Source organism: Nothobranchius furzeri, chromosome 2, assembly GCF_043380555.1.
Source record: "Nothobranchius furzeri strain GRZ-AD chromosome 2, NfurGRZ-RIMD1, whole genome shotgun sequence".
In the NCBI taxonomy this organism is placed as follows: domain Eukaryota; kingdom Metazoa; phylum Chordata; class Actinopteri; order Cyprinodontiformes; family Nothobranchiidae; genus Nothobranchius; species Nothobranchius furzeri.
This window is the reverse complement of record NC_091742.1, coordinates 8,178,099-8,189,200: the sequence shown is the minus strand read 5'-3', so window position 1 is coordinate 8,189,200 and position 11,102 is coordinate 8,178,099. Positions and strand designations below refer to the sequence as shown.

General features: G+C 41.2%; 1 protein-coding gene across 2 annotated transcripts; it reads right to left on the bottom strand.

The window, feature by feature from the left end:
- Positions 1 to 7,776: 7,776 nt before the first annotated feature.
- On the bottom strand, positions 7,777 to 10,850 carry hlx1 (H2.0-like homeo box 1 (Drosophila)). Of its 2 annotated transcripts, XM_015947467.3 has the most exons (4): positions 10,227 to 10,850; positions 9,644 to 9,844; positions 9,343 to 9,527; positions 7,777 to 8,332 (listed from the first exon to the last, which is right to left on the bottom strand). In XM_015947467.3, exons 1-4 carry the CDS (start codon positions 10,681 to 10,683, stop codon positions 8,009 to 8,011), a joined length of 1,167 nt encoding a protein of 388 aa, XP_015802953.1. In that variant the 5' UTR covers positions 10,684 to 10,850; the 3' UTR covers positions 7,777 to 8,008. The 2 variants fall into 2 exon arrangements, with proteins under 2 accessions (XP_015802953.1, XP_015802954.1); XM_015947468.3 differs by lacking the exon at positions 9,644 to 9,844.
- Positions 10,851 to 11,102: the final 252 nt, after the last annotated feature.

Below are 11,102 nucleotides of genomic sequence, written 5' to 3'. Positions count from 1 at the left end.
AAGCGTTGCTCTCTTTTGATGACAAAGAAACTTTTTTCTTCATTCGACAGCAAGAACTACTGGTATTTTATTAAATTTGATCAAAAGTGAACCAAAATTGTACAAATAATATGTATTTGTTGTTATTTTCTTATTTAAAGGACAAACTACACTTTTATTTTTATGTCAGGTTATTTTTGACGTGATAGAACGGAGTACAACTTGGTTCGAGATGCCATCCTTGTCCTTCCATACTCGGTAGAATGGACTTTCTGGAGTATTAGCCAAGATCATACTTGTCAAGTACACAAGAATGCACTATTGAGAAACGACCTCTGTCTATGGGTTGTGAGGTCAGACTATACATTTACTTGTATTGAATGTCTTGCCAGGTAACAAAATAGACCCTTAATCCAGCACTGACAACCAAGTAGCTTGTAAAAGTCGTTTCCTCGCACTAAAGAAGAAACAAGCTCTATTTCGTTTGTAAAAACCCAACCTGTGATTCTTAAAAGACAAATTTTCTTCAAGATATTGATAGACTGATACTCGTTCTGTTCTGGTCCTGCTGGACCTGACTGCAGCCTTTGACACTGTTGATCATCACCTGATACTGGAGAGGCTGAGAGACTGGGTAGGCCTATCAGGATCTGCTCTGGAGTGGTTTTCCTCTTATTTGTCTGAGTGTTCCTTCTCTGTAGCCATCTCCAAGTTCTGGCCTTCTACCACCTCCCTCGCAATGGTGTCCCACAAGGCTCTGTGCTGGGAATCCTACTCTTCTTCCTCTATCTGCTTCCTCTTCAGCACATACTGAGCTCCTTCAAAGGAATCTCCTACCATCTTTATGCAGATGACATCCAACTGTACATCTCCTTTAAGCCCCATGAGATGTCTAAGCTGCAGCTGTTACACACCTGCTTAGACTCTATCAAAACCTGGATGGTGGGAGCTTTCTTCAGCTGAATGAAGATAAGAATGAGATCCTCATCTGTGCCCCAGACAAGCTGGTTCCCAAAGTCAGAGACTCTCTTGGTCAGTGGACTCAGTGGTCTCCCTTAAAAAGCAGCTGAAAACTTACCTGTTCAAGCTGTTTTTTGTGTGACCTTCATCACCACCCTTTCCTTATTCTGTTCTTTTTCCGCCTTTCTCGGGATCCATTCATTTCCCTCTTTCCTATTCATTTTCTCTCCCTTTATCCCTCTCTCCCTTTAAGCTGCAGCTGTTACACACCTGCTTAGACTCTATCAAAACCTGCATGGTGGGAGCTTTCTACAGCTGAATGAAGATAAGACTGAGATCCTCATCTGTGCCCCAGATAAGCTGGTTCCCAAAGTCAGAGACTCTCTTGGTCAGCTTGCTTCCCACACCAAACCTTCCATCAGGAATCTTGGTGTGACCTTTGACCCATTTCTCACCCTGTATTCTCATGTCAGTTCTCTTGTTCACTCTTCCTTCTTCCATCTCAGGAACATTGCTAAACTGAGTCCCATTCTGTCCCGCTCTGAACTTGAGACAGTTATCCACACCTTCATCTCCTCACGCTTAGACTACTGCAACTCTCTTTTCACGTGTCTGAGCAACACATTCTCACACCCAAGGCGTTATTATATGACGATTCGGGACGCCCCAGCGCATCAGGAGACGACAATCAGGGACATGCTGGGTCACGTGGCTCCGCTGGCATCACTGTTTGGCGCGCATGGTCACATGTACATTATTCGACTATTTAACCTTCCCCTCACCCCAATCCTAACCTTAAGGCCCATCAACTGTGACCTTAAAGTTAGGATTGGGGTGAGGGGTAGGTTAAGTAGTTTACAAGTAGTTTTAATGTCCGTCTCACCACCAGCGTCGAATACCGACACTCTGGGATGCTGTGTCAGCTGTTTGTCCCTGATTGTCGTTTCCTGATGCGCTGGGGCGCCCCAAATCGTCATATATTGACGCTTGGTCACACGCATCATATTTTGTTGCCTTGGGTGTGAGAATGTGCTGGTCTGGGCAAAAGTCTACAGGTGGTTCAGAACGCCTGTGCTCGGCTTCTGACCAAGTCCTCCAAACACACCCACATCACCCCGCTTCTCCTCCAGCTTCACTGGCTGCCAGCCAACTTCAGGGTTCATTTCAAGATCCTGGTTCTGGTCTATAGGGCCTTACATGGACAAGCACCATCTTACATTGATGATCTTCTTAGTCCCTACACCCCCAGCAGGTCCCTGAGGTCCAGTGATCAAAGCCTACTGGTTGTGCAGCACCAGGCTAAAGACCAAAGGTGACAGATCATTTGCTGCTGTGGACCCCCAGACTCTGGAACTCTCTCCCCCGAGCCTGAGATCAGTGGACTCAGTGAACTCCTTTAAAAAGCAGCTGAAGACTCACTTGTTCAAGCTGGCTTTTGTATGACCTTCTTCACCACTCTCTCTTTATTCTGCTCTCCCCACCAATTCCACCTTCCTCAGGATCCACTGATTTCCCTCTTTCCTATTCAATCTCTCTCTCTTTCTAAACATTTTTTAATCACAACTGTCAATTTTTTGCTCATTTTAAATATATTTTAACCATTTTCTAAATTATTTTTATATTTTTACATTTTTTGTTTTTGTGAAACGCGTCGTGATTTTTATCTTGAGAGGCGCTATAGAAATGATACTTTCTTCTTCTTTCCTTACATTTTTGGGTTCTTTTTCATTAGAATCATATTTTTAATCATTTTAGAAATCTTTTTATACTTAAACATTTTTTGTTTTTGTTTTTGTGAACCGCCTCGTGATTTTTATCTTGAGAGGCGCTTTCAAAAAGATCGTCTTCTTCTTCTTCCTCTTCTTCGTTCTTTGACCTTCTGATCTGTGAGACATTATCTACGATTCTTGATTTAGAAAATCACAAAGTTTTGGTTTAATGTGAGTTTAACACAAGTCTCAGATTGTAAAAGGTTATTCTATATAATGTTAAAAGCAAACTTTGAACGTTCCAATACATCTGAATCTTAAAAGAACTAAGAACACGAAGACCATTCATGATTTAATGATTGTTTACCGTAGAATGGGGCCTTCAGATTCTTTGATGAATGGCTCATTCAGGATTCATCAAAGCTTAAAAAAAAACTATAAATTTTGCTTTTTGGGTTGGTTTAAAGGATCATTGTAATTTGTACCTAAACTCTTATAACATGATATCCTCATCAGCGAGTGAAAGAATAACTTCATGCTCCTGAAAGCCAGCGGTGAGGTCTAAAACTCTTTCATTTGCACACATCCACTCTGATTGATGCTTGGACCGAGCAAACGGTTGGTTTTAAAGCCGCAGGCAGTTCACCCCTGCTTCCAAACGGCAGAGTGAAAATTTGCTGCTGATGACAGGTCATGTGAAATGAAAAGTGCTTTTAACATCCTCCCTTTTGTGTTTGCATCTCAGCGGGCAGCCAGAGCTCAGCCATAATCCCCCTCCCAAAGTGTACATCACTCAGTGAATTTAGCCTCTATGGAAATGGGCAGGCGGTCGGACCGCTGCCATTTCACATCCCTAATTAATACCAAACCTCTGCATCCCCTTCACAAATTACAGCGTGCACCACACAAGGCTGGCTCAAGACGGCGGTCTGCAGTCTGCAATAAAACGGCTCCTTCTTGGCTACAATAAAAAACATGGCGGTAGGTCAGAGAACTACAGGCCGTCAGCTCTCAGTGTATTATTTGAGAACAGTGGTGAAAGAGAGCTTAAGATGTGCCGTCCAGGTGGTGGATTCCCACAGGTGTTCTCCTCTGAGAGGGAGCCATCCAGGAGGCAACCATGGAGAACATTTCAGAGGAGGCTCAAAGGGAGGGAGGAGGAGGCTCTGGAGGCTGGGAGGGAGGAACCGGCCACCCCACGGTGCCTCGCTGGCACTAGGTAACTCTGGAGCCAAGGTGGAGCGAGAAAGGAAGGGAGGAAACAGAGAGAAACCATGAAAAATGTGGAGCATGAAAATGTCTCCCTTGGTTTATGGCAGCGCAGCTCGACGTCCAAGAGAAACACATCTTTAAATTTAACTTGAGATGCCCCCCCCCTTCTCCTTCTTCTTCCACTCCCAACTGCTGGCAAGAGCCGGGTCTTGGAAGCAGAGCCAAGATGCTTGGAAACTGCAACCATGTTAAAAAAGCACTCAATAATGTGGCGTTTTAGGAAATGTGGCAGCGGCTCCTGTGTGAGCGGGAAACATGGTCAGCGCCGGTTAGCATGTTTCTGCAGATGCAGAAACACAATCAAGTGTTCAAGAAAAGCACAAGATTTGTGCGGAAAATGTAAAATTACATTTTAGAAAGAGAATTTCTGAAAATACTAAGAAGTATGTTTTAATATTTGTCGCAGCTTTGAACGCACCCTTCAGCCTCCACCTATAGTGGAACTTTTCTGACTCGCTCATCTGCGTTTATGTCTCGTCTGAAGTGTTAAATGGAGAAAATATCAACATTAAACAAGCAAATGACTCATTTATTAAAAAATAAACCTAATTAAAGAAAAAAAATCACAAAATGCCAAACAAACACCACAGAACATCGATGCGGTGAGTTCAAGAATGTCACATGTTTGTGCTTCCTGTTGGACCTCCGATGCTAACACGACAGTTTTACAACCTAAAAGCTTTAATATCATCAGTTATTGCACTGAGGTCAGGATTCCTTGCTCAATAATCTGCAACAAACAGAACAAGACCTTTAGTTTGACTCATTTTTTTTTTTGCTTGGTGTAGCAAATTTGAAATTTTCCATATGTTGGTTATGAAAGACGCAATTATAGTTGAATATCAGAGGTCAAACTTTGGTAAAAAAGAAAAAAAACACGGATGTTATGATGCTTAGCTGATTGGTAAAATATGCTTGTCAGCTGATTGTGATGTAAAGTTAGATTAAATGTCACATTTTGTTGTTTTTACTGGATTAAACCATCTGAAAAGCTTAACCGTCAAATGGTGAGATTAAGCATCAATTTCAGCCAATCAGAGGACTGTGTTGATTAATGCTAAACCTAAAAATGTTTAGCTACCAATAAGTGTTTTATTTCTTATATGGATACTTACAGTTATCCTGTTTATCTTCAGATCATTGTCAGCAAATAAAATGTCAATTATTTTCACACGTTCAAGTTCGTTTGGAGGCATAAATGAGAGATTTAGTGACCACAAATGATAAAATTATCAGCAAATTTTTCTTTTTTAACGTAAAAAGATGCAGAGCAGATAATCCAATTAAATTATGCACAACAAGTCATCTTAATAAACTCATTCTGACACAACTGATGCATTTTCTTATCTGCGAACTTCTTCTATCTTGACACAATAATTTTCCTGCAAATCCTTGCGACAATTACGGATCCAAGCAAAATTAACCCCTAGAGTAGAAACAAACTTTTGTTGTTTTCTTAAACACATCTTTCATCAGCTTCATTATTCTGCATAAGGCCTTAAAAAGACTCCTCTGATGCATGATGACGGCGCAGGAGGAATCTCCAGCAGCCTATCCAACATCTTCACAGATAAGACCTCAAAACCCTTGAGACATCATGGCGTTTAGTCACGTTAATCCCACTCCTAACTCCTCTTTTTCCCCCACAAAAGCAATTTGTTCAGTGCGGTTATTTTCATTTACTTCAAAGTGTTAAATAACGGTGAAACCTGCGAGGTTGGTGTGTTTTATGGGCTGCCGTGTCCTCGGTTGCCAAGAGACACGCAGAGGACAGCTTTTAATGGCTGACATTAAGTGCAAGCCAGATGGACTTTCTCTTATCCTGCTCGTTAAATCTTCCAGGACGGTTCACAAATCAAGACCTCTCGGCATTATGTGAAGCGTTTGGATTGTTTTTGTTATTGCACTCTTGCAAACACTAAAGTAATTTATAGTTTTTTAGAGTATAATTCAAATCTCAACCCTCTCAGACGTCTAATGGTGTTTAGCAGTTAATATGAGGCTGATGAAGAGCAGGACATTGACTGTTTTGTCTGGAAAAGCAGCCGTCAAAACTCAGCATCAATGATTGAGAAGAGGGCCCTCCGTTTGGGGTTAAAATATCTGCTTTTCAGGTATCCGGATTTCGGAAAGTGAAATCCAAGATGTTGTGAGCTAAAGAAGGGAAAAAAAAGCTGCTCTCCTGGGATCGCTTGTGTTTCCGGAGAAGCGGACCGAGGACCCCAAAGCCAGTGGTGGTCTGAGTTCTTAGGTCACTCGTTATGATGCTGCTGTTAACATAATAAAAGTCAGATATGATGTAATCCGAAAAAGTGGATTTATTTAATTTTCTAGTAGTTCTTTGTGTGTGTGTGTGTGTGTGTGTGTGTGTGTGTGTGTGTGTGTGTGTGTGTGTGTGTGTGTGTGTGTGTGTGTGTGTGTGTGTGTGTAAAATCATGCATGTAGATCAAAGCATTTCTGTGAACAAATTGAAATTTTTATCTCCAAAAGTAATTTCAAAGTTTAACATTTGTGTCAAATGACCAAGTGCAGGTTAAAGGGTGCAAAAACAATAATATTTAATCCTCTAACATTTCAAATAAGGTCATTTTTATTGACTAAAAAGTCAAATATTACCAGATTATATGTTTAAATAGAGTACATTTCATAATTTTTTCATATTTGTTGCCTTTAAAGTGTTATGAGTGATTTGTTTGAGATAATTTGTGTTCATGGCTTTAGTGGAGCAGAAGGCAGATATTTATTTGACATAAGCCCCTCACTACTTTTGTTTGCCCATGAAACTCCCGCTGGCTTCATTTTCCATCAACAAACCTCTCAATGGCTGAGGCCAGCTGACACTGATATATACAATAAATATTTTAGAAAATCCTCTTAAGCTCAACGTGAAATCTTTACTGACCCACAGATGGCTCCGGATATTTATTTATTTATTTGGAACGAATTTTCTGGAAATGTTGCATAAATACAGATATTTTACAGCAACACTGGGCAGAAAATAAAAGTATTTGTGAATCACGTGAAATGCACTGACTCCCACAAGCAGAGACAGATTAACAGACACGTGTGTCATGATATCCTTAAATTAGGCTGCACATGTTGCAGCTGAAAATCACCTATACACCTGAGATGTTTGATCTTTTTCCTTTAATTATTCGAGTTTCGCTTAATTTGGACTAATAACCTCCCAAGAAGCTTTTTTAGAAGTTGGTGCAAATAAAACCATACAGGGACACACTGTTGATTACTTTACTCATCCGGGTCCTGGCTAATATCTGGAGTCAGCAAACATATACAGAGAATAAATCAGAGGCCAACCAGAACCCAATGCTCGGTTCGCTCATCTGCAATAAGAACTTCTGCAGTAAAAATCACGAAAACAATCCATATTTTAGCTTTATTTTTATAGTATCATCAAAAAAAGTTGGTAATATTGTTAGACATTTAACAAAAATTATTTATGATGTTTACTGTTTTTAGTTTGTAGCCTTTTGTTCGACGTATTGGTGTTTAATTTTGTTTAAATTTACCTGAAATCTGTTTATTTTATTCCCTTATTTTATCAGATTAAAAGCAAATAATAATAATAATAATAATAACATGAAAAGCCCAAGTTACAAGTACATTTTATTTACAGTATTTTCAGTGCAAATATTAACAAAATAGTACAACTATTTATTCAAATAAAAAACTAAATACACGAACACTGCTGTGATGTTCTGAGATTTCATTTACAGCTCCTAACGGTGGTTCAGAACCAGACAATAAAATTCACAACCTTTTCATGTGATTCAGAACAGGAAAACATCCTCAACTCACTAAAATAATATGATAATAAAACAGAAACACTGCAGGCCACGAGTCCTTGTGAGCTTAAATTATCTTTGGTTTTGTTATTAGAGCCTTAAAAAACAGCAACATGTGGAAAATTGACCGTGTTTCCATTCCTTCATTCTGCGCGGGTGTGCCATCCTAAACTGATATTTGTTTTTCCTGCTTTCAGGAAACAAACGGACCTGTCTGGTTGCTACAGTCTCCTCTTTATTCTGTGAAAAACTCAGAGATGTGTTCAGATCAACCCACAGGGTTCATATCAGGACCGGCGCGCCCACGGTGTCCGTGACCGTGGGCCCCGCGTCCACGCCGCTCGCCTGCGCGCTCCCGCTCATGATCACGCTCGTCTTGTTATGTTCACAAATGTCCAAATGTTCGTTTTCTTCCTCTGCCTCGTCGGATTCGCTGTCGCTCCGAGCCTCGCTCTCACACTCGGACTCCAGCGACTCTTTGGCCTCCATGCTGCCCGCCTCAGAGACACTCTGATCCGGCTTCTCGTCCTTCTCCTTGTCCTTCTGAGCCTGGGCCTCTTTGGAGTGTCTCCACTTCATGCGCCTGTTCTGGAACCACACTTTCACCTGAAAACATGCGTTCAGCTTAGATTAAATATATCCAGAACACATTTAGAAAAAAAATATCTGCGGTTTTCCACCACAATTCATTCAAAAATGTTCTAACGTTTTTCTTCGTTTCTTTTGTTTCTTCTAAAATATTTTGCTGCACTGAATTCACTTTGCATTGTTGAAAATGTTCATCAAAATTTCATCTAATAGGAGCAATTTATTCAACCATAAATAACAAAAACGCTGCAATAAATATAAAAATACATGACAGTGGCCACAAAAGAATTAAGACAAATCTTAAAAGATTTAGAAAATAATCAAACATTTGCCTTCATGTTTTAAATAATTTCTTAACTTTAAATAAGAGCTCTGAGTTTGGCTAAGTCAACTTTATTATTATTATTATTATTATTATTATTATTATTATTATTATTAACAACAACAACAACAACAACAATAATAATAATAATAATAATAATAATAATAATAATAATAATGAGAAAATCAATGCATCAAAACAGAACTAAAATTTTTGCAAAAATGCAACAAATTTTTTTTGTTCTTTTAAATAATATATAAAATCCTTTTCTGCATTTTCTTTTTTAACACTAAGAAATACTAGGTTATTTTCATAAACCAACTGTTGTATTAAAGCCACTGGGTGAAACTTTGGGTTAGTTCGACCCATTGTTTTTCAGAGAGTACTTAATTTCCTTCCTGATTATTTAGTTGATTTTATATTTTGTGGTGAAGAACTTCAGAACCACAGAATGCGGGGGAAAAAAACTCAAGAGTCATCCTGGTTTCATGTCATTTTGTGGAGGTGTTGCCATAGTAATAGCTTCTTTTGCATCCATTCCTATTAAAAGTAACACTATATAAAAAATAAAGCGATTTGACTTAACCATTACAGCTTTAATTGTGAAAATGAGTGATAATAGAAAATCTCAGTAGGATTTCTTAATAAACGTAGTTTTGTTGAATAAACCTTTAGGTTGGGGTTTAATTCCCTTCTGCTGCCTCACCTGAGCATCTGTGAGCCCCAGCATGGCAGCCAGCTGCTTTCTGTCTGGCTTGGTGACATACTTCTGGATTTCAAATCTCTTCTCCAGACCTTTCCTCTGCAGGTTTGAAAACACAGCCCTGGACCACGACCTTTTCCTCTTGTAGGTCTGAGGCATTGTGTCTTTTGTGAGGACGGCGTAAGGCCCTGAAAGGACAAAACCACAAGGAGGACACGAGGTTAAAGCCAAAGGAGAGTCCAGTCAGACAGGGAGAGAGAGAAAACACAGCGTATCTCGTCTACTCTATAGGTGTGATGTCTACCTGGGAAGGTGTCCTGAAACTGATGCTGGCCTGAGTGTCTGCTGCTGCTGATGCTGATGCTGCTGCTGCTGCCTAGTGAACTCATCATGGAGGATGCGTCGCTCATCCCGGGCTCTATGGCGGAGAAGTATTGGCTGGCCGGAGGCTGAACGGGGATGTGGATGCCTGACTGACGGTTTGAGCTAACGATGGAAGTGAGATCTGTTACAGAGCGAGAGATGATGGCCTTCATTCAGTTAGGACACAGAGCAGCAAAGAGGGCAGTGATCTTAGGTCTAAATGTGTGATTTTGACCTAAAGTGCATCTGCAGCTGCTGATCCTGACCTTTGACCTCTTGTTAAGGGGGAAAGTAGGAGGATGTCAACACAGGACTCCTCATTCTGAGGGTATTTACGCACTAACCACTTAGTGAACAAGCCTATCAGTGCTATGAAGCAGGTAAGTGACTGCACATGTGCAAAACTATTTCTGGTTTCAGTTTCTAAAACTCTTGCTTCATGAAATCCTAAAATATTCATATTCATTATTCTTTGTGTGTCTAGAAAAACACTTTTTTTTACACATTTAAAAGGTCTCTCTCACCTCTTAAAGTGGACTTTTCTTTGCATTTTGAATCAAAGTCTGTGGATAAAATCCGATCAATTCCAAATTTGAGGTCGTTGCTGGAGGGCGGTGGTGCTTGTTGGGAGCTAAAAGACGTCCTGGAGACGGATGTGAGCTGTAGTCCGTGTCTGTGGTACGGGGAAGCTGGATTCACTCTGGCACCGAACACAGAGGTCTCCGGCGCGACGGGAGAAGGGCGCAGCGGCGAGGTGCCGGGATGCGCTTGTTGTGCCCGGTGGTGATGGTGATGGTGGTGTCCCATGTGCACCATGAGGGCGGACGATCCCTGGATGTTCTCCGCATCTCCAGCCTGCAAGATGTCTGCGATGCAAAACGACGGTTTCTTCACCGAGTCCACCGTGAAGCCTCCGGCACAGTACGCGGACCAGAGGCTGAAGTTTGATGCGTAAAACGGGTTGAGCCCGGTCGTGTACATCCCGGAGCTTCTAGCGGCTGTTTCTCAGCTAACCGTATAAAAACACAAACATGTATTTTATTTTTTTAAGAAAAAAGAAACGCGATCGGAGTTTCAGAAGCCCGTCCTTTGGCTGGAAACGCCAAAATTGCTCTCGCAGCTCTGAAACTCCAACAACGCAGTTCCACTCTGAAGTTCCTCCGCTGACACTGATTGGTCGCTTCCTGAGCCAATGGGGGTGCGCTGCGTCTGCTCACAGCACGCACTAGCAAATTAGGAACACACACACACACACACACACACACACACACACACACACACACACACACACACGCACACACGCACACACACACACACACACACACACACACACACAATTTTGATCTTGAGATGATGGATTGATCTCTTAAATGGGAGCGCCCCCCCCCCCCCCCCCCCCC

What these genes read in the sequence shown, in the direction of transcription:
- hlx1 (XM_015947467.3), bottom strand. Translation starts at nt 10,683, where the DNA reads ATGTACACGACCGGGCTCAACCCGTTTTACGCATCAAACTTCAGCCTC. An exon ending in AGAAAAGTCCACTTTAAGAG is followed by an intron (nt 9,845 to 10,226) that starts GTGAGAGAGACC and finishes GCTCTGTAACAG; the next exon opens with ATCTCACTTCCATCGTTAGC. An exon ending in TGGGGCTCACAGATGCTCAG is followed by an intron (nt 8,333 to 9,342) that starts GTGAGGCAGCAG and finishes GCATGTTTTCAG; the next exon opens with GTGAAAGTGTGGTTCCAGAA.